Genomic DNA, 21745 nt, shown 5'->3' with positions numbered 1-21745 from the left:
GTCGTACCCACACTACCTACTCGCTAGGAAAGAATGACAATTGTGATTCACAAGTGTGTAGGTTTGGGTGTTGCGTCACGGACTTTTTCTCTAGAAATGCCAGAAAAAATCTGGATGAACTTCGGGACAATTTAGTCCGAGGCGAGGCTACATCACAGCCTTGCGAGATCGAGGGGGGCGATAGAAACGACACACGGGTTCTATTGTTTCGCGCTATCCGTTACAGAAGAGGGCAAAGCATCGCCCTTGTCGGCCTCACGTTATCATCGTTGACAGTCTCCAATGCTTGCGGCACTGACAGAATATCCAGCGAACCAGCAGTTCCTACATGCCTCACTGGCCTCCACCGGGGTTGGCTTGGGGTTGCACCGTCCAGTTGACTCCAGCCCGTGGCCAGCAGTAGTCCCCTAGTCCACTGGGTCGTTGTTTTCCTGTCGCGCTTCGTGAAACTCTTGTTCGTCGTCCTCATCATCAGGGCTATCCTTATTTTCTTGTTCGATGTTGTCAACTTGTTCCTGCGAGTCCTGGATCTCGATCTCGTCCTCTGCATCGTGCATTTCCTCGTCTTCGTCTTCTGTGCCGTCATTGTCTTCAGCTGCCTCTTCGACTGCGTCCTCTTGCCCTTCTTCACCTCCGTCGTCCACATGGTCCTTGGATATCTCGTACTCTTCCAACATGTGCTTCTTTTCTTCGTCCAACTCATCAAGCTCGCTAAGCTCGCTGCCAGAATCCTCTGCGTCGGCTTCCCCATCCGCACTGTCCTGGATAGAGCCCCGTCTAGAGCTTGCTCTGCTGCCGTCCATGTCTTCGTCCCTCGTTTCAGCTAGCCGTTTGTCGACCGGAGCTTCTAGTCCCAGCTCCGCCTTCGAAGGCAACTCCACAATAGGTGTCTTGGAAAGTATGGGCGTCTTAATGGGTGGTGGCTTCAGTATGGCCGCCTCCGCTTTGCGCTGTATCTCACGTCGGGTCACTGTCTTCGTGCGTCCAGGTCTGCCTCGTTCACGCTGAACTTCGGGCACCGGTTGACCGGTTGCCACCGGGAAGGGGGTTGGCGAATTTTGAAGTCCAAGACCTGCAGGTGTAGAGATGGACACAGCCAGTGGTCCCTCGGCAGCACCGTCGCCTTGGGCCCGGAGCATGTTCGTGAGACGAGCACGTTCAGCATTGTCGTCACCGCCAGCAGCGATATCGGTAGTCATGTTGATGAAAGTGCCTTGTGGAAGCGCTGCAGGCTGTGGCTTAGGCTGTTCCTCTGGAGGTAATTGCTTGAGGAATTCTTCGTAGAGACAGGCATATGAATCCCCTATGAGGTCGTCAATCACCGGGCCTTTCATCAGACTGTTGTTGAGGCGTTTCAAGTCAATCGCGTCTCGCATAACGTCCAAATACACAGAGGTTGTGTCAGGATCATGAGCCCATTTCTCCATCATCTCCGACTTCTTGGTGAATTCTTCATGGTTCATGCCATCGAATAATGCCCGTTCTCGGCCTTCAGGTATCTTGCCAAGTCGTCTCAACAGCCGCACGTAGATTGTGGCCACTTCCTCCCAGATCTTGGTGTGATCGAGAAAGTCCGTAGTCTTCCTGCGAATACGGCGAACGAGCGCGTCCAGGTTGGCGCGGTCGTTGAGCTGCTCCAGAATGTGCACAAAGAAAGAAATGTATCGTCCAGTATAGACATAATGACGCCCTGGTCGCTCATATTCAGGCTTCCAGACCTGCATCGTCATGGTCTTTGTGAATATCTGTTGCGTGAACTGATGCTTCGCACCAAGTGCCCCAGTGAAATTTGGTTCTTCATCATATATTACGTGGGCCGCGCGGTCTGTGATTCGATGATGCCAATTGGACTTGTCCGCGTGTCCAAGTTTCTTCAAGATTTCCAGCATGTAGGGCACCCAGTCGACTCCTTGTTCATCTTCGGGCAAAGGCACACCTTGCGAATAGCGCGATGACTGTAGGTACTGGTAGGCTTGGGCGTGCGAGATCTCTCGGCTGCACACCATCTTGTGGACAATCGACACCAGTTTGAAGTGGGGTTCCAGGATCGGCTCATGGTTCTTCTCCTTCTTAGGAAGCGCCTCAATGGCCTCGATGATGGCCTCAAGAACAGCTTCCGAGGAGACGCGACCTCGGTTTTCACGGCTTCGAAACATTTTCCACAGACACTTCGCGCGTGTGTAGTGGGATGTCCATGGTTTGGGCCGATCCGTGAGCTTCATTTCGAGGAGATACGCTGCGAAATGCCACAAAGCATACTCTCCCACTGGTTGGTGATATGGTTGCTTGGACATTTTCATGTCGACGACGCTGCTCATGTGTCGTATGTGTTTGTCGGTTCTAAAAGCTTCCATACTCAGCGGAGGGCGAGAAGATGCATACAAGCGTGTGGCGAACTCCGCGAGCATGTCCTCAACCTTCTCTACGGTCTCGGGTCGATCGTCAGCAGATCGCAAGGCTACTGCAGTCGCCATGATATAGCTGTGAATCGCTTGTCGCTCGAGCAGAGCAATATCTGCCCTTGATTCGTTGAGTTTGGTAGAATTCCAGATCAGGTCGTCCTCGATCTTGGCCTCATAGACCTGGGCCAAACGGTACCAGGTTTCCCATTTCTCAATGTTGTGGTCCAAGTCCTGACGGAAGAAGCTCGCAGCAACGTCCAAATCGTCGGTCGGTGTTGGATTGACTCGTTTGATCGACTTGTATTTCGAGAGCGTAAGATGCCCGAGCATGAAATACCAGCCGCTCCTTGCCGCAATCTGCGTATCCGCTTGCACAACGCGTGTAGGGAGATCACCAATACCTTTGATGCACCTGTACAGGTCATTTGCGTTGATGATCGACTTGAGGTAGGAAGAAATGATTCGTTTGTTTTGTTGCAGCGCTGGAGGGCTCTTGATCACTCCTAAAGCTTGCTGCATTTTGTCAATTGTGGCTTTGAGCTCGCTTTTGTTCAAGTCTTTAACACTGAAACGTTCGGCATATTTCATGATCATTGGGATCAAGGACCAGGCTGTCTTCTTGTCCAGGTTTTCTGGAGGACAACCGTGGTCGACATCTCCCATGCCATTGGCGATGCGAAGTTGATAGAGATCAAAGAAGATTTGAGCAATCTCGCCAGTATAGTCCTGTTGGGTGGCAAGGCTTCCCAGCTCCGATTTGACCAACTTTATGAAGGACTTGTTGGCGTGTTTGCAATACTGTCGGAGGCCGAAGGAGTTATGGACCGTACATAAATACTCCGCCAAATCGTCTGCGGCTCGAGGGTAAGATAGCGGTTCTTGGACAGTCGCTTCCTTCAACAGTGTATATTGCAGAGTCCAAGCGCGGACAAGCATTTCTCTGAGCCGATCCTTGCTTTTCTCATACAGTTTCGTCGAGGTTGCGCCTTTGATTTGAGGTGCCGCAGACTGGCCAACACGTATTGAGTCTTCATAGATGACAAATCCATGGAGAAGCTTCACAACTGTGGCAACTGCTCGCAAAGATGAGCGGAGGTGGTCACCGTCAACACATTCAAACGGGTTCGAATCACCGAGGACTTTTGTCAACAATCTGATCATCAACTCGTCCACATCATGCAACCATTTAAGCATTGAGATCTGCCGGAGAGTTGGTTCCTGTTCGAGATGTCGTGTGGTGGACATTTCATCAACGATCGTCTCCATCGCTCGCAGAAGACAGGATACAACTTTAGGAGTATATGAAATCGCCGTGTAAGCGTTCTGGAGGCGTCTCCACAGGTACAGTTTGAGTGCCGCGTCGCCGGACTCGAGAAATTGAATGAGCTCTTCTGCCTGGGTCGAGTGTGGGAAAGCGGGATTTTCATTTGTAAGTCTCGATGTTGACTCCAAAATGGGTTCCAATTTCTCGATCACTGCCACAGGGTCGCTGTTATCGTCGTCGAAGATGCTCGTGAAGAAATCGCGCGTACTGAGAGCGGATAGCTCTCGATCAATCGCCGCCACAGAGATTACAGCCATTGCACTATTGTTTGGTAAAAAGATCGAGTCGGCCTCAGTTTTTTTCAGGAGTGCCTTAAGCTCTTCAAGCAACGATACAATGTGATCCTTAGTGACATTGTCGTCCAGTCTGGCCTGGGCAATTGACGCCCAGGTAAAGCGGAGAATCAGAGGGTCATTCAGCCCTAGAGCAGGAGAGCGCAAATAGAGCTGGATGAACTCGCTCGCCAGACTGGACCATCTCTGCAGGCGGTCGTGACTCGCGTGATCAAATTCTCCGCCTAGATCGAAAGCTGCAGCTGCTGCATCCAGAAATATCTCGAATAGTGACTCGACAAACTCAACAGCGGAGTGGGCACCTGGGGCGATTCCGTCGACCAGGTCGTCGCTCGATTTGGATAGGGAGTAGAGGCGCTGGTGCAAAAGCTGCCACAGATATTCCTCCATTTTGCGCGCCAACTCACCCACCAAGTACTTCATATCTGTGGTCCACTTCTCACTTAGATAGGGCGATGGACACGACTTGCCCATACCGTTCGACCCAGTGAGGACCGAAGACAACCAGGAGCTTGCCGCTTCGTAGATGTTTGTTGGCTCAGAATTGATTGTATTAGCCAGGGAAGTCAAAACAACTTTGTCGAAGCTCCTGGGTCGCTCGATCTCCTTCGGATTGGTAGGTTTGAGATGTTGAAGGAACAAAGACATGCCGTTGGCTTTCTCAGTAAAATCCTGGTTACCATGACCATTGATGATGGCGTGGCCCTTGTCATCAGACCAGTTCATCAAAATCAAGCGGAGATCCGAAACCAAGGTCAGGTTCTTCTGGATACTCTCAAAACCCTTCCCGTTCGCTTTCTCATCGGTACCTGTCCAGAATGCTTGTTTGGCTTGCTCTGTTGACAGGTATAGCTTCATACCTAGTTTGTTTAGAAGGGAATTCGCCACGTCGAATGTAGCCTGATCCGCCTGCTCGAACATGGCGAGTTGGTCCAAGAAGTATTGGGGATCCTCGTGGGCCGCATCCTCCTCTTGAGCATTTAGGTCAGCCATCGATTCTCTTGCTCGTAACCTTTTGCTCTTTGCTCGCCCTTCGGTTTCATCGTTCCCAGCCACCGTCGTTGACCGTTTGCGTGATGTTGCTCCAGAAAAAGGTCGCGCTTCGATGATCTCGATTGTGTCTCCGTCCGGCAAGCCGTTCATCGGTTCGTTCTCTCGCAGTCGCGTCTCGCCCGAATCAGCAGTCACAGGATCCTGCGGTGATTCCTTCTCGGGGGGTGGCTCGAGCTGGGTTCCTATCTCCCTCGAATGTTGTTCAGGACTCTGCGATATGTCCACTAGACCTGAACCGGCGACGACGCCTTCCTTCCCCACGACCTCTGATGCCGTTGCCATGTCGACTTCGTGATCTGTCATGTTCAAGTATATTTTAACGGTAGCGGCGCTACTAGGACCAACGGCATCTTGAATATTTTTCATGGTTTCGGAAATCATCTTCCCCAGAGAGTAAAGATCGGTTGAGACCGGTTGTAAAGTGAGTTGAGCCACCGCAAAGCTTAGGGGACGATACCTATCATCCAGATATTCAAGAGTCGATGCGTGCTTCGGTAGGAATGGGTATGGGTCATTTGATTTCTTCAACACACTCAAAAGCTTATCCTTGGGTCTTGCGTCCGAACTTTGAAGGCGGCTCATATCATCCTGTACCAGGTTGACCATCTCCTCGAGCTCGCCAGCTGCAAAGGCTTCGTCCAGGCCCGATAAGTCGATTGTTTGTTCGCCATCCTCATCTTCACCAGCGAGGACACTCTCCAAGCAGAATCGTGCGATGCGCTGGGTAGACAGAACGTCTGCCACACGTGCAGCTTTCTTCCACGAGTCAAGATCAGTGTCATCACGCTCAAGAGCTTGCGCGAATTGCCTGAGGCTTTCCTTGCTGGACGTTGCGTAGTAGTGACAAAGCTCGGAGCGAGTCCCTCTGCGATCTGGCACCTGGTGGCGTGCAACGTCCAGGAGAAATTGGCCTCTGTTCTTGAAGGCGAGGTAAAGAAGCTGAGGAATGGAACTTGCGGAGGATTCAGCAGCACTGTTCGGAAGCAGAGATAGTGCGCCAGAGTCTGTCTGCGCGGTAATGACTATCGTATCATCGTCGATTTCGTCGTGCTGAAAGTCCGAAACAACATCGGGATATTTGAAGACTTCGGAATTCAGAAGTTCGTCGTAAGCATCCTCAGCTTCTTGGAAATAGTCGGGACCCTGAGAATGAAGTTTCAGTGCATTTTGATAGAGTTTGAAGGCTTCCTCGAGCTGGATCTCTCGCGTGTCATCGACTTCCTCTTGAAAGGTGTCTTCAGGTTCGACATTTAGGGCCGTGAAGGCGGACATGGTGAGTCTAGAATCGCAAGTCGTCTACTTGAGCCAGCACTGGTCGGGGACGATTCATATGGTGTTGGGGGAGGGACATTGTCGATCCAACACATACATTACCGTCGTCCTCGACAAAGAAGGCGTGGCAATCGAGGCGGATATCTTCTAACCCTAAATGAAATCGATGGTGTTTCCATGAAGATAGGAGGAAGTAAAGATGTCAAGTGAATGATCGCTAACATGGCATCATGTCGTTCAACGTTCAACGCGTGCAAATGTCCAAGTGAAACGCGAGGCGAGAGTTGCGCATCCCATTTAGGAAAGCTTGCCGAAAATGCACTCAATTGTTCCTTCAACAATCTCTGGGAGGATGGATTGAGACACGTAGCATCCAAGTCTCGTGCAGTATAAGATCTTGAAGGCTCTCTCAACTACCCGTACTTCTCAGGTTCACTATCGCCGCTTACCCCGCTAGGATCGTCAACGATTCGAGTTTACGGACTACCTCGACACGCCCCCTTTTATCAGTCTGTTCTCGACATATTTGTCCAACTCCGCCCATTAAGGGTGCGCGGCCATGGTTGCGCCAGCAGTGCCAGAGTGAGTCGCATTACAGATTCTACGTCTCTAATCACGCGCTAACGGGTTTCTCACAGGATCATTGAAGATGATGAGATCGGCCTCGCTGTCGACGCACGCACAGAAAGTCTACCGGGACTTCGCGAATTGGGACCTCCGGATCTTGTTCACCTGGTCAAGCAGAGCGTCAAAGCTGGCAACAAACAAACTGGAGTTTACCACCATGTGACCGGTGTTGATGCTTCATCCTCTGCGAGCTTGGCTGCATATGTCAACACCCTGACTTTCAATCCTGTTGACAAAACACACAAGGTGGTGTCGGGTCTATACTGCTGTTACAATGCTTTTTCGCATCTAGACATGAGGGTGGAAGTCAAAATTCCAGGCAGTGTGGAGAGTTATTGTGTAGATGAAAGGGGTGACAGAAGAGTTGCAACTGAGAATTTATGGCTGGAGACATTTCTCTGCGCAGTGCTGCGTGCATATTCATACTCGGACAATGGCAGCGGTGACACGATAAAAAAGATTATTGGTGTCCGAAGGTTCAATCCGATTATCAACACCGAGCTGGAGCACCGTTTCTTCGAGGCCGCCGAGCGATTATTCTTCAGCGGCCGTCAACTGGGGTCAGACCCCGAAATTCAAATCCCTAACGTGGTCTCCAACCATCTCACTGCGGGACTGTTGAAATACATTCGAACGACAGGACGGTTCGCATCAGGTATCAACTTGTTCGAGAAGCTACGAACAAAGGACGTGGAGGTCTCGTCTTTGCTGGCGCGGGTGTTACTGGATGGAGATGAAGAGATCCAAGCCGTGCGGCTCCTGCATGATTCCTTACAGGATGTGCCGATGGATTATGCGCTTCTTGACTGTCAAGCTGCGTTCTGCCAGAGCAAAGGTGAGGGCGAAATGGCTCTGGAACTGGCCAAGCAGGGAGTCACAGCGGCTCCCAGTGAATTCAGCACCTGGGCTCGATTGGCCGAGGTCTATGTTGACCTAGAGCAGTGGGATCTGGCCTTGCTTACCCTGAACTCGTGTCCCATGTTTTCATACCAGGACAAGGACTCGCCCAGAATGCCTGAACCAAGTCGTGTGCTTCTCCCGATCCTACCTGAGAGTGCACTAGACGAAATTGATGAGGGACAGCCCAGACATGGAGAGCCGTACGATCAAGTCCATGTTTCATTGCGAAAACTACAGGCGGCCACGTATCAAGGGACATTTTTGAAGGCGTACAGCTTGCTGACACGGATCGCGGCCGCCATCGGATGGGACACACTCCTCAGGACGCGAAGTCAGGTTTTTGTGATGGAAGAGGAGTACCGAACGGAGAAGCAGCACCAGGTGACTCCAAAGATACCCACCAGCAAGAATGCTAGCACAATCGCCCTATCCGGCACTCCGAACGGCCACTCGAAAGCGAATGAAAATGGCGCAGACGAAGACGACGAGTCAGAAGATGGCTCTGCTGTGGAAGAGCCGAAGAAAGCTGATGATGAGAAGATTCTTGATGGATCCTCCTCCACTGCACCCACACTAAATGGTGGTGTCGATGAGACCGAGAATGCAGAGATCAAAGCGCACCGATCAATGGAGAAACCAGTGCCCACGATTGCAGCTGAGGAAGTCAAGTCGGGTAGTGACGAGCCAGATACATCCCATGGACACTATCCCCAATTCCAGAACAAACGCCTGTGCGAGCGGTGGCTCGACAATCTCTTCATGGTGCTGTACGAAGACCTCCGGATATATACAATCTGGCGGACCGAAATGGGTCAGTACCGGCAACAACAAATGCAGTACAAGAAATCCGCCGCGGAGTGGGAGATCCTGGGAGATCTTGCCGAGCGGCTCCATCACACAAACGAAGCTTTGGAAGCATATCAGCAATGTCTGAACATTAGGTTCTCGCCCAAAGCCATGAAGGGTATACTGCGCATGTACGAGAAGAAAGGGGACACGAGAAATGTCCTGGCATGCTTGATTCGACTAATCACCTGGCAATACCGGTGGTACTCGGAGGTAAGGACTCTCTCTACATCGAACTCTTCAAACGCTCTGCTGACTAATGTGACAGTTTTCGCCCGAACTCTTCTACTCGATACGGAAGCTCATTGAAGAAGAAGGGGCCGTCAAGATCCGCTCCATCGTACAAAGCACCAATCTTCCACAGCATGTACTAGATTTGACTCACGAATACTGTCGCCTGTGTGTCACTTTTAGAAGCAGCGGCACCGATGGATGATGAATGATGGGTTATGGAACTCTTTGTGTCAGGTAATTGTCTTTGTACAAGAGGAGGGATCGCATGTTCTGTTGCGTTCATTGCTCCTGAGCGACTTCCCAGCGGGCGGCGTCTTGACAGAATCAGACAGAGAGAGTGTTAGGTAGAATAAGAAGGCCACACGCTCAAACTGGGCTGCTTGTGTGAATACAGCCCATAAAAGAAAATACATGGCGGCCGCCTTTGGCGGTGCCTTGTAATCGTCCATCCACTCCTGTCACGGCCTTGATGCTTTTGCGTATATGCACGTAATGCGTGTCCGGAGAGATTGACTACGGTCGATCATTTGGCATTCGACTTATCGTCAACCAAGTTCAATCACTATTATTCTCTGACTTGGACTTCAGATAGACCATCAACATCCTTCCATCAACCACTTCAGACTGCTCCTCCAAGCACTTTTTCCGTCGATTATCAGTTCGTTCATCATCCCAAGAGCGATCAAATTGTACCCTCCAAAGCATTCCGTCGCCGAACTCCCGTTCCAGTGGCCTTGAGGCGGAACGGCGGGGCTAGGCAGTGAGGAGGCTCTGAAGACCGACCCACACGTTTCCATCCAAGTCTGCATCCACCATGACCAGCCAGAAGCGTATCACCAAGGTAAGAACAACAGCGGGAGAGAAGGCTGTCGATATCGCATCGAGCTCAACTGACCCATGCGCGCCAGGAACTTGGTGAACTCACCACTTCTCCCCCTGCCGGAATCACGGTCGCTCTGGCCGATGAGGCGAATCTCTTCGAGTGGAAAGTCACCATGGAGGGACCAGCTGGATCGCCGTATGCTGTAAGCTTGCCCCAGAGTCTATTCCTTGGAGCCAGGTAGTCTGGGCTGGCGCAGTGACCTGGGTGATCCTGCTCAGACCAGCGCCGTCTTTGCATCGCCCTCAGACGTGGCAGCATGGACACGAAAGGAGCAAACAAACACGGTAGGAAACACTGGCTGACATGTCTTGACACACTCTTTTCTCGCCATCTCCAGGGCCACCTCTTCAACCTCTCCTTGACCCTCCCACCAAACTACCCTTTCAAGCCGCCAACCGTGACTTTCACCACCAAGATCTACCACCCAAACATCTCCAATGACTCTCCACCAAACTCCGGCACCATGTGCTTGGGCATGTTGAGAGAGTCGGAATGGAAGCCGAGCACCAAAGTCGCCGCGGTCCTGGAATTCGCTCGTCAATTGTTGAAAGGTACGTGGATAGTGAACCCCCTAGCCTTGCGACGCAGTCTGAGTTGTGTCGGGCCTCTATCCCCCTCTTTGAGAATCTTTGCGGCCAAGGCTCGCCCGCTCACCCATGACCGAACTGCCATACCTGAATCTGCGTAAGCTGCCTTGGCTTGAGTCAGTCGGGTTGAGGTATACAGCCTGGGCTGTATCGTGGAGGGTGCTTTGTCAGAAATGTGTTCTCTGCCTCTATTCACCTTGATCAGCACAACTAACAACATGTCATTTTTGATCCGCTTTAGAACCAAACCCCGACGACGCCGTCGAAGGCAAGATCGCAGACCAGTATCGCAACGACTACGGCGCGTACGAGAAGGAAGCCCGTGAGTGGGTCAAGCGCTATGCGACGGTCAAGAAATGAAATCCTATCATGAAGAAGTCTGCGATCTTGTCGTGTCTGCCTGCCTGCCAGCTCAACACCCATTCTCATTTCCGTTTGGAACTAGAGTAGGATATGTTTCTTTTTGTTGGCACTGGCAAAATGAAGAAGAAAAAAAGAGAGAAAAAAAGATTGCGACTCCTATTCGACATGCGTTGTGGAATGTGGGCAAATCATTCATATGGCTTTTATGGGGCGGAGCGCATCGATAGCGGACAACACAACACAAGATATGACATGACATGACATGACATGACGGACGGACATGAGATCATGCACATATGGCGATGGATGGCGAGAAATGGAAGACTGCGACGCAAGGGCGGAAAAGGCAAAAAAGCAGTGACCCAGTAGGTGGGCTAGCGAGGAGGTATGCAAGGAGATGGATATGAGCATGGACCTCGCAGTCACCGATGGAGACAGCACAAGGCACAGACAGACATGGCCAATCACCCCCAAAGCTCAAGCAGGTGAGCAGTCGACTCTGATTCGAGTATTGAAAACAACAAAGACCAACCAGATCACTCCTCATTCTCATCCTCGTCCTCGTTTCCCTCGGCAACATCGTCGTCCATCTCCTCATCCCAGTCTTCCAGGTCGTCGCTATCCCACTCATCCTCGTCGTCGTCATCGCCATCATCTTCCCCAGCTTCGCCATCACCCTGGCCTGCATTAATTTTCGCATTCTTCTTGGCCAGCTTCTTCCTCTCGACATTCTCTTTCTGCTCCTTCCGTCGGGCCTCTTTCTCCTGCCGCCTCTTCTCCCATTTGACTTCCAGAGCCTTTTCCTCAGCTTTAGTCTTGGTGACAAACTCGTTCCACATTACCCGTCCCTCGCAGATGCCTTCTTCTACTTTGACCATGCGGAGGCGCATCCGAGGGCCGAGTTCTACCAGTTTCACTGCTCGCTTTTCGACGTGCGATTCCACATTTGCCGCGGACTCCTTCATGGGTGTGTCTTTGTCTTTTTCTCCGTTTTGCTGTTGCTTTTGTTGTTGCTGCTGTCTCTGCTGCTCTCTCTTACTCAGGACGCGTTGGGTGGCGGTTTCCAAAACCTCAATCTCAGCATCCGTGTCAAGCTCGGTCTCGCTCGCTGACGTATAACCACCAGCGGAGGGGTCAAGGAGGTAATCCGCTACGTCCTCCAGTTTGCCCAAGTTCGGTAGTGCTCCCGACTTCTTCTCACGTAGTCGCTGTTCGCTTGGATCAAATCTGCGTACCCGTTTGGATATGCCTGTTCGACGGGTTGTGATGGCATAGTGGCGGAGGTTGATTATATATGTACCATCGGACTGAGGCTCGCGATTTAATAGTAAAATTCTTCGTATTGAGCTCAGAGGGGTCGTCTGTGGCGATATGGGAGGGAATATGGATTGGAATATAGTGGTAGTGAGGGATTCAAGCTGTTTCTTGATAGGGTCGGCTTTTGAATCTTCGCTTGTCTGGGAGGTGAAATTGTTCATAACCAGTAACGGCGCACTCAGATATTCTTTCCCTCCACCACGGGGATGTTTCTGCGCCTTGGCTATATCTTTGCACAGGGCATAACGGTCGACTCTGAAGGTGAGGGTCGGGCCTCGAGGTGTAAGTGCAACTCTAAGGTGCACATTGCCCGTTTTCGAGCGCGAGAAGAGGAAGAGGTGCGTTACACCCAGTGGACCAGCCATGGCGGTGTAGTCTTTTAACTTGTTGGCTCGTCGTTCCTGGAATACATGCGTCAGAGAATCGACACTGGCATAGAGGCGATACATCGAGTTTGTACTCACCTTCAACCTGCTTGCAGTGTCTGGCTCCATTACTGCTCGAAAATCTCGCGCCAGTTGTGTTACGCTGGACCCGACATCACCTGCGCCCATTCGAATAACCATACTCTTCGGCCGACGGTTCGCCTGCCCCGGCTTTCCGGGGGCGTCGTTGTCAGGCACATGAGTCCTCTTCTTCTTTCTCACTTTGGCCATGATCGTGGTCTGCGCTCCAGACTGTTGAAACAGAGAAATGTGGGCTGGCGCAGGTGTAATTGTGATATTGTGAATGAGGAGCAAAAAGTCCGAGACAACTTTTTCTTATCGATAAGAGGCTGATTTCAGTGGAGCATTCGACCTGGAAGCGTAGTCGAGAACCGCCTGTGCCTATTCGCAGGCAACCAAGCACCCAAGGCAACTAAAACAAAAGGAAGCCATTGCACCCAGCACACAGCAAAAAGGCTTATTGCAGAGGGTTCATGCAAGCCATCGAACAAACCTCGTGATCGTGGCTTCGTTCACAACACATGGACCGCATGACAACGCACCATCGCCAACACCTTTATCGGCATTTTAGGTCGTTGGAGCACTTTCCATGTGGCCTACATGTGGCCTACCATTTATCCAACGAGTCACCTACTACGCTTTGAACAACCGCGCCTAGCTGGTTATAGGCCACATTCACGGGGCGCCCTTACTCGTATTGCTCAGCCCTCGTGTGTAGGGGGAGTTGGTTCAAGGAGCCAATTTCCGATGGGAGCCACCATCCCCGCATCAACTAGCTAGCTGCGTCCAAGCCTCTCGCCAATGGCCTAGGAGGGCCCGGCAGGTCTTTCACAAGGCTGAGCAGCTTGTCGGCGTGGACTTCAATAGTGAGTCACCAGGTAGGGTGAAGAGGAGAGTATAAAGGGCTGCTCACGAGGAGTTGTCATGGACTCCTTCTCCAAGGACTCGAAGACCTCAATCATCCCTTTGTCCTCCAGCCACAGCTCCTGGTGTTTTTCCAATGGTTGAGCGCCAATTATACCACAAACCGAGTATCGTGTGACCACGATGCCACGCCGTTCTCACGACTCCATCAACACGGAGCCTCAAAAAGATCTACGATCTCAGAGACGCAGCAGAAACCGACTCGCGAAGCAATCCGCCAAATATTATGGATACCGTTGTGTGCAGCCCGGCTGGATCGACCAGGAGTATTTGTCCATAAGCGGATTACCACGAAACCCTTTCTATCCCAGCCCTAGCATCTTCGCAAGCTCCGGTCCCCTTCTTACAGATGCCGCCAACTTGAAGGTGGCAACATGGACCAAACGCGACATGTGGCTGGACCGTGACGCGGACATTTGGCCACTCGACATAAGACGCCACAAAGGACGGAGGATAAGGGATAAATTCTGCTGGAAGTGGAACGAGCTAGAATTTGGCCGAAGGACGAAGCAGAAGTCCCGGTATCTCGACTTCGCCACTGAGGATGGCGAATACTTGGCCGTGGGTCTCGATCTCGACATGGACAACTCGGTTTACTGGGACTTTGAAGAACACTGGTTCGATGACCCTGATGAGATTCGCAACGATCGGAACGAGCGACTGCCCCGCTATGTCAGTCTGGATGGCGAACTTTACATGGAAGATATCCCGGATGAGGTCGACTCTGAGTACGCTGACAGTCTTTGCGAGAGCGAACTTAGACAGCTTTATTACAACACCAGCGACGGAGACGATTTCAGCATCATTTCAGAACTAGAGCTATTGGACACTCAATCCTCAGCTTCTATTGAAGATGATTATGAAATGATTTGAGAATGATCGAGAGGCCTGAGTCACTCATGCGCAGGCGACGACTTTCCAGTGTACATTACCTTATTGCATTTTAGCGCTGTGTTACAATTCGGTAAAGGCAACATCAATTGTCCCTTTGATTACAGGTAGACAACGAGTTTCTTGACGTGGGCCAGCGCCCAGATCAACCACAAACATTTGAATAAGCATCCACAGTGAAGGCAGTAACTTCCCGTGACAGTCTAGGTCTAGCGAGAGCTTTTGTTCTATGGTAAAGACGGTGAGACATTGGAGCAATCCTCCCATGGTGGAACGGAGCATGGAAATACTCTCTTATTTCCTCCCACCCTTCTAAGCGCTCACTACGCGGGTGACGCTTCGGCTGGCGACGGTCCGTCTCAGATAGACTCGAGGTCCCTGCCCTTGCCGTCGGCGCTCACATGGACTTTTGTGCTGCCTTCCAAGACGGGAGACTCGCCCATGCTCGACGCCGTGCCGCCGGCTTTGACACCATAGACGACGCCCTGTTCGATCTCGTCCAGAGTACGGCCTTTCGTCTCGGGAATCAACAGCGTGCAGAGCGCAGTGAGGGCCATGATCCCGGACAGGATGCCGAGCACGGCAGGCAGGCCGATGGCATCTGTGAGCGAGCCAAAGGAGAAAGCGGTCACCATGGCACCGGCCTTGCCCGAGGCTGCGGCGATGCCGTGCGCTGTGCCGCGGACCCGGGTTGGGAACACCTCGACCGGTATAAGGAACGTGGTGCAGTTGGGGCCCATGTTGAGGACCAACTGCGACAGTGTGAACAGCGTCACCAGCCCGGCCGTGGAGCTGTGGTTGAGCACACCCGCCCAGATCGCGTACAGCACGGCGACGGCGGCGCTGCAGTAGAATTGCTGTTTCACTCTGCCGATCCAGTCTGGGAGGAATATTCCAATGTAGTAGCCTGGGAGATAACCCTGTTTTCCCCCCCATAGCGTGGAGACGTCAGTATAATGCACTAGCTCACAATAACGAACTAGAGAAGTGGGAGATTCCATCTTACCGCAGCCGCTACGATGATGTTGCCGACGGCGGTGTTCCACAGGGTATGCCACGGGGTTGGTCCCTTGCCGTATCCAATTCTCGACAGCACGATGCTCTGGTTGAGGTTGACTCCGTAAAAGGCAATATCACTTGAGGGTTTTTGTTTCGATCAGCATTTTGTTGCGGAGGATGGAAAAATTGTTTAAAAGGTGTAGCTTACAAGAGAAACCAGCACATGCTGACAGCGAACAGGACTTTGGCGTGCTTCCATTGCGAGAAATACTCCCTGAAATCTCGGAATTGCTCGCGGAGCCCTCGTTTGCCGTCCCTTTTGAGGGATGTCTCCTCGGCAACATCTTGGGATGTAAGCACATGCCTCGTAAGGAGCTGAGGGTGGACTCACATTGTCGATAGGGCTGGCTTTCTGGCATCGTCAACCGGAAATAGAGTGTGATGATAAGTGGAATGAGTCCAATGCCGAACAATAACCTCCACACCCATTGCAGATGGTATATGTTGTCGTTGACAGACGACTTGAAGGCAGCAAGGAGGACGAGATAGACGATGCCAGAAGTCATGCCTCCAAGACCGATAGAGGCAAACACTGTCAGGACCAGTTTCGCTCTCGAGCGCAGGGGGTTGTGTTCAGCGGATAAAGCTGAGGTCATCGGATAGTCTGCAGCAATGACTTGAGCAACACTTTCGAAAGGGTTTCCTGTCACAGCTTACCTCCGCCGATGCCGATACCTGTCACCACACGAAACACGGACATCCATGCGACAACATCGTGGTGCGAGAAGCCCTTCCACGGCATCAAGATAACCAGCAAGGTTCCAAGTATTGTCACTATAAGCTCTTTGCCATAGATCCTATGACGGCCCAGGGCGTCCCCAAAGATGCCAAAGCCGATCTGGCCCACGATCATGCCCATGGAGAGCGAAGCTTTAATCGTATCTGCCGGGACAGTAGGGATTGCGTTCTTCTCATCTTGGAAATAGAGATATCCGAGCATGGGAACAGCTGCGGGAGTCAGAACGTGGGACATCATGAAGAGGAAAAGGGGGACATACCAAGCCCGATGCTCAGGTTCAAGTATCCATCACCAAACAGACCAACACCTGCCACCACCAGGAATTTCAGAAAGGAGAAGCTGGAAGCTGTGTCGAGCATGACGACAATGACCTTAATTTGTTGATGCACCTTGACTTTAGCGGTATATCTCGGTGATCAAGCTCCAAACTCAACCTCATTGCCATCATTGCAAATATACATCTTTTCAACTACCTTGGTCGGGATGAGGCTATCGCTGAGATCTCGGGCCAAGCCCGCAGTGACTGTATATCTTTTGAAGCACATGTTTTCAAGCAAGACATGCTGTGAGGTGATCTAGACCGGCCAGAACGAATTGAGGGACTCGGGGAAACCACGTGCAAATGTGGTTTCAGAGATAATCTGACAAGATATCAATGAGGTCTGAACGGCCCCTGTTGACTTCCTTCCGATGTCTGGGACGAAGACCGATGATCCATTGAGGATCCTGCGAGGATTAGGTCTTGGAGCGAAGAGGACGTCAGCCACCCGCCGACTGGGCCGAGTTGTCTTGACACGACAGCCTCGAGATGAGTGGGAAACGGGTGGCCATATATCCTACCACGTGGACACGGATGAGGAGAGAAAAGTGGCTTGTAATGACGACTGCTCTCGGTCATGGATTGGTGAGGTAAGTTGTAATGTCAAAAGATATCTTGAATCCCGCTCAAGCAGCGAGACCCAATCACGTCAGCAGATTAAACGGCCGGCAATTGGTTGGAGAAGCACGACATTTGATCGACGCGGCATCCAGGCAGAGTCCCTTTTCCTCCTTCTCCTCTCCTTGTCACATTCGCCGGGCAATAGCGCGACTGAAACCATGGCGACAAGCCCGAGCGACCCCGGCTCATCAGCCGTGCAGGCTCTGCGAGAGTCCTTTGGCGACCGCAAGCCTATCGACATTAGCCGGAAAATCACAGCGTGCGTTTCTTGCCGGAAGCAGAAGATCAAATGCCACATGGGAGATGGCACTCCACCGTGCGCGAGATGTAAGAAACGAGGACTCTCATGTGTCGTCAATCGCAGTTTGCAAATGCTCCTTGAAAGCGATGTAGCGTGAGTCTGATTTTCATCCACTTCTACCCACCCTTTCATGAGACGACATGGGCCAGTCCCGTGAGGATAGAGGCAATAGCCACGATATTTGGCGACAACCTCTGACAGTCGGGCGAACTCGCGGAAGGCGCTGGTGCCGTGTCGTCTCGTCCAATCCAGTGTAGGCCTTTCACGGTCAAGGCTGACCCCAGCAGATGGAAAGCCAATATCGAAGAAAAATTGCGCATGTTAGAAGACTCTGTCAGGCAGCTCAATCAACGATCTTCGGACAGTCAGAATGCCCCATCTTATGTGCCCCAAGACAGTGCTTCTTCGACCATCCCAACCAATCAAGATGCTACCATGGCTACTGAGCAGCGTCAACCGACGGAGCCAGGCTGGGAAGTCGTCATGGACCTGAACAGAGGGCCGGGTGTGGTGCCGGCATCTTGCGTGTCGGAGGTAGCAGAAGCCTCGCCAGAGGTAGCCCGTCAGAACATGGCTGACACTCTCGACGTCATTGACCAAGGTATCATCACGCTCGCAGATGCGGAATCCTTCTTCCAATTGTACGCTCGGCGCCTTGATCATTTCCTGTACAGGATTCTGGCAGAGCACGACTCGCTGGCAAGCGTCCGGAGAAGCTCGCCACTGTTGACCGCCGCTATCTGTGCCGTGGGAGCCCTGCATACGCCCTCCAACTTGTATCACGCTTGCTACCAGCACTTTGTCAATTTGGCGTCTTCCAAGATGTTTTCCAAGAAGAACAATCATGATGACGTCCGCGCATTTTGCATTGGTGCCTTCTGGATAAGTGATATGTCGTGGACGCTCGTCGGAGCAGGCAAGTCTGCACTTACTGGTGTTTCCCGAGAACCTTGTGCTGACTACAATGCCCTATAACAGCTGCTCGGCTTGCGGGCGAGTTGAACCTCCACCGCTGTATACCCAAAGCTCCTCACACAAAGCGTGCTTGTTATCTACGGACCAGATTGTACTATCTTGTCTTCGTTTGCGACCACCATTTCTCAATCTGCTACGGGAGACCACCTTTGACCAGGGATTTCACATCGATCACTCCTCCAAGTCAGTTTCTGCAGTCTGAATTTGCGACTGAGGACGATTCTCGGCTTGTTAGCCAGGTGGAGATCTGGACCATTAGCACCCGTGTCTTTGATCAATTCAGTCTGGATCCGGAAGCCCATCTGTCCGATCAACTTATCCCACAACTCCGCCGGTTAAGCATTGCGTTGGATACCTGGCGGGCCGATTGGAACGAGCGATTCCACTTCAATGAATGCGTCGGTAACTACCCGCGGAAGGGAGTAGGGCTGCATTACCATTTTGCGAAGTTGTTTCTCTGCTCCCACGCCTTTAGGAGAGCCCCTGTTGCCGAAGGCGAGCATCTCCAACTGGATCCGGACCTAGAGGAGTTCGCTACGAGCGCAGTACAGTCGGCGATTTCGATCCTGCAAGTCATTGCTGCAGATCAAGAGATCCAGTCATATTTAGATGGCCTCCCTGCCTACTTCGATACAATGATCGCGTTCGCCTTTGTTTTCCTCCTCAAAATTACCATCAGGAACCCTGCCAACCTGCGGGTCGACAAGGCCGGGATATCTGAGACTTTGGACGTGCTAGCTACCGTCTTGAATAATATAACAAGTTCAATGCACCCACGCCACCTGCTGACCAGCATTGCAAGCAGTGCTCGAAAGCTGTTGGATCGGTTCTCGGGCCAGGAAGCCTTTCCGGCACAGCCTCAGGCTGCGCCAGGCCCATTGACTGCCTTTGACCCAGACAATCAGTGGCTCAGCCCTGCAGACGCCATGTTTCTCGAGAATTACGACTTTCTGTATTCACCAAGCGGTGATCTCAATTTTGACGGTGACCTCGGTTTTTCCCGCCATCAATAGGCAACACCATCTGGCAAGGGGCCTCTCACCAGTTAAGAGCCAGGTCAAAGGCATCGAAATTCCTCCACTGCCGGTCCTCAACTTGAGTGCCGGTAGGGTGAGATCGCAACAGAGGGATCAACTGCTCAGACAGCCCACCGTGGGAGCGAAGCCGATGGCCATGCAGATTTTCGAGGGCGTGTTCTTCTTTTCGACTTCCCAGAACGGCATTCTCCTTGGCGACCAGCACGATGTCTCCCTCGCGGTCGAGGGGCATCTCGAACATCTGAGAAGCCGTCGGTCCGTCTAGGGCAACTTCGATTTCTGGAAAGGTTCGACAGTAGGCCAGGGCGTCGTCGATGCTGATGTCTGCACGGTTCAAATATACCCTTACAAAAGAGCCCAATGCGCCGTGGTGGCGGACGAAAGGGTCTGTGATCGGGCAAATGACTCTCGAGGAGCCATGGCCAAATTTCCGATCCAGCTCTTCTTCAACGAAAAGGACGTTTGGGGTACCGTCATCCTTGGATTTGTCGCTCATTCCGTGATCTCCGGTCACGACAACAGTCGCCCCTAGTTGAACTAAGCGACCGATACAGTCATCAACAGTCGCCATGAAGGCATTTGCTTCCTTGCTACCAGGGGAAAATTTGTGCTGGACATAATCCGACAGGGTGAGATAGAAGAAATCAGCCCGATCTTCTTCGAGTAGTTTGATCCCGGCCTTGAGCACAAATAGAGACAGATCTCCTGAGTATTGGTCCGGCGCGGCAATTCCCAGCCACTTCTCGACATCAGATATGCCGTTCTCGGCCTGGGTACACTTGTCGGCATATTGGGCTGAAAAACAGATGTCTCCGCGCGAGCAGTTTAGGCCGTGGTTGATGATCGCCCTCAGCTTGTCTTTTGCAGTTATGGCAGCGACACGCACGCCTCGCTTCGACATCTGCTCCAGAATGGTTGACCCTCGAAGCAATGCGTCGTCGACAATCATTTCCTCCTTTCGAGTCGTGCGATCCAAGAAGAAATTCCCCGCGATCCCGTGCACGGATGTTGGCGCCCCGGTGATGATGGAGACGTTGTTTGGGTTGGTGAATGATGGCATGGCGCATTTCGCGGTGGCGGCGAAGCCCGATCGGACAAATTTGGCCAAGTTGGGGGTGATGCCGTCGGATATCCCTTGGTCGAGGTATTCGGGATCAAAGCCGTCAATGCAGATGACGACTGTGGGTTTTTCTGGGAGCTTGTATTTTCGTCCGTGCAATTCAAAGACAGATCGCGATGCTAACCATTCCGTTTCCTCGAGATCAGCTTTCTGCGACCTTTTGGGGACCATGGAGGGGAGAGAGCACGGTTCGCCGCACTTACCCAGGAGGCTCTTGGTCGCCATGCGTTCGTAGTATTCGAGCGGCAGTGTCGCCATCTTGGGGACCTTGGCCGTGTCGTCCCAGCGTCGAACAGCCAATTTGGCCTGTAGCAGGGGATCCTTTTGCGCCTCGGCGACCTGCTCCGGGGTGAATGTCCCGCCCTGGTTTCCCATGTCTTGTCAGTCTCGCGCTCAGCCCGAGAGCGAGCGAAACAGAGACAATGAATGTGATTACGCCAAAAATAACGGACGACGAAAACGAACCTGGAATTTCAGAGTCGTCTTGCTCGACTGACTCAGCCCGTCGTAGTACCCCTTATCCACGGCCGTCAGATATCTCTTCGCCATGACGTGCGCGCCCACCAATTGGCATATGGACTCGTTGAACCCCAGGCCGCGGAGGTACTTCTCGCCCAGGACCTCGTGGCTGCCGCGGCCGACAAAGACGCCGTCCGGCGCGATCATCGCCGGCATCTTCGCTGCCGCGGGGATGAAGCGGCCCACGTCGTGGAGCAGCGCGCCCAGCACTGTGTCGTCGTCCGCGCCGGCTTGGACTGCGAGTTGTCCGGTCTGCAGGGTGTGTTCGAGCTGCGAGACCTGCTCGCCGAGGTAGTCGCCCTGGCCTTGGGCGGCGATGAAGTGGAATAGTTCCTTGACGCATTCGCGCGTGTGGCGCTCGACGGAGGCGAGCATTTTTCGTTCTTCTCTCTTTCTCTTCACTTTTTAAGAAGTCCTTTTCTATCGACTTTTGTTTCTCGCACCTTAGATTTTGTCTCGTGCAGAAATGGCAGACAGAACCTATACGTCTGGTTTTTTTTTTTTCAGACAAAGAATCAGAATGAGAATCAGAGATTGAGGAGTTGAGGAGTTGAGAAGTTCGAGGACTTTTCTTTTCGGCGGGATATGTGTCTTGGATATTCAATCAATTGTTCGTCTGACTCCTTCGTCTACTTGCGGTGCTCACAGCCTGTCAATTGGCCCGGGGTGGGTGATGGTCGGCAGATGCCCGAC

At 52.3% G+C, this 21745-nt stretch overlaps 8 protein-coding genes across 8 annotated transcripts; 4 read left to right on the top strand and 4 right to left on the bottom strand.

The window, feature by feature from the left end:
• Positions 1–407: 407 nt before the first annotated feature.
• On the bottom strand, positions 408–6344 carry Z517_03298 (uncharacterized protein; the record flags this gene model as incomplete). Its single annotated transcript, XM_013432406.1, has 1 exon — positions 408–6344. One exon carries the CDS (start codon positions 6342–6344, stop codon positions 408–410), a length of 5937 nt encoding a protein of 1978 aa, XP_013287860.1.
• Positions 6345–6903: 559 nt separating this feature from the next.
• Positions 6904–9153, top strand: Z517_03297 (uncharacterized protein; the record flags this gene model as incomplete). The annotated part of the gene is made up of 3 exons (XM_013432405.1): positions 6904–6926; positions 6983–8930; positions 8986–9153. The coding sequence occupies 3 exons, from the start codon at positions 6904–6906 to the stop codon at positions 9151–9153; spliced, it is 2139 nt and encodes a 712-aa protein (XP_013287859.1).
• A 612-nt stretch (positions 9154–9765) lies between these two features.
• Positions 9766–10781, top strand: Z517_03296 (uncharacterized protein; the record flags this gene model as incomplete). Its single annotated transcript, XM_013432404.1, has 4 exons — positions 9766–9792; positions 9860–9976; positions 10172–10385; positions 10663–10781. The coding sequence occupies 4 exons, from the start codon at positions 9766–9768 to the stop codon at positions 10779–10781; spliced, it is 477 nt and encodes a 158-aa protein (XP_013287858.1).
• Positions 10782–11320: 539 nt separating this feature from the next.
• On the bottom strand, positions 11321–12757 carry Z517_03295 (uncharacterized protein; the record flags this gene model as incomplete). The annotated part of the gene is made up of 2 exons (XM_013432403.1): positions 11321–12502; positions 12566–12757. 2 exons carry the CDS (start codon positions 12755–12757, stop codon positions 11321–11323), a joined length of 1374 nt encoding a protein of 457 aa, XP_013287857.1.
• Positions 12758–13594: 837 nt separating this feature from the next.
• Positions 13595–14344, top strand: Z517_03294 (uncharacterized protein; the record flags this gene model as incomplete). The annotated part of the gene is made up of 1 exon (XM_013432402.1): positions 13595–14344. One exon carries the CDS (start codon positions 13595–13597, stop codon positions 14342–14344), a length of 750 nt encoding a protein of 249 aa, XP_013287856.1.
• Positions 14345–14721: 377 nt separating this feature from the next.
• Positions 14722–16519, bottom strand: Z517_03293 (uncharacterized protein; the record flags this gene model as incomplete). Its single annotated transcript, XM_013432401.1, has 6 exons — positions 14722–15282; positions 15369–15498; positions 15570–15725; positions 15749–16025; positions 16079–16369; positions 16420–16519. 6 exons carry the CDS (start codon positions 16517–16519, stop codon positions 14722–14724), a joined length of 1515 nt encoding a protein of 504 aa, XP_013287855.1.
• A 739-nt stretch (positions 16520–17258) lies between these two features.
• Z517_03292 (uncharacterized protein) lies at positions 17259–19389 on the top strand (the record flags this gene model as incomplete). Its single annotated transcript, XM_013432400.1, has 3 exons — positions 17259–17494; positions 17689–18335; positions 18380–19389. The coding sequence occupies 3 exons, from the start codon at positions 17259–17261 to the stop codon at positions 19387–19389; spliced, it is 1893 nt and encodes a 630-aa protein (XP_013287854.1).
• Positions 19390–19414: 25 nt separating this feature from the next.
• On the bottom strand, positions 19415–21427 carry Z517_03291 (phosphonoacetate hydrolase; the record flags this gene model as incomplete). Its single annotated transcript, XM_013432399.1, has 2 exons — positions 19415–20896; positions 20999–21427. The coding sequence occupies 2 exons, from the start codon at positions 21425–21427 to the stop codon at positions 19415–19417; spliced, it is 1911 nt and encodes a 636-aa protein (XP_013287853.1).
• Between the last annotated feature and the right edge of the window lie 318 nt (positions 21428–21745).

Source organism: Fonsecaea pedrosoi (assembly GCF_000835455.1).
Source record: "Fonsecaea pedrosoi CBS 271.37 unplaced genomic scaffold supercont1.2, whole genome shotgun sequence".
NCBI lineage: Eukaryota > Fungi > Ascomycota > Eurotiomycetes > Chaetothyriales > Herpotrichiellaceae > Fonsecaea > Fonsecaea pedrosoi.
The sequence above is the reverse complement of the archived record's forward strand: the minus strand, read 5'-3'. Positions and strand labels throughout refer to the sequence as shown.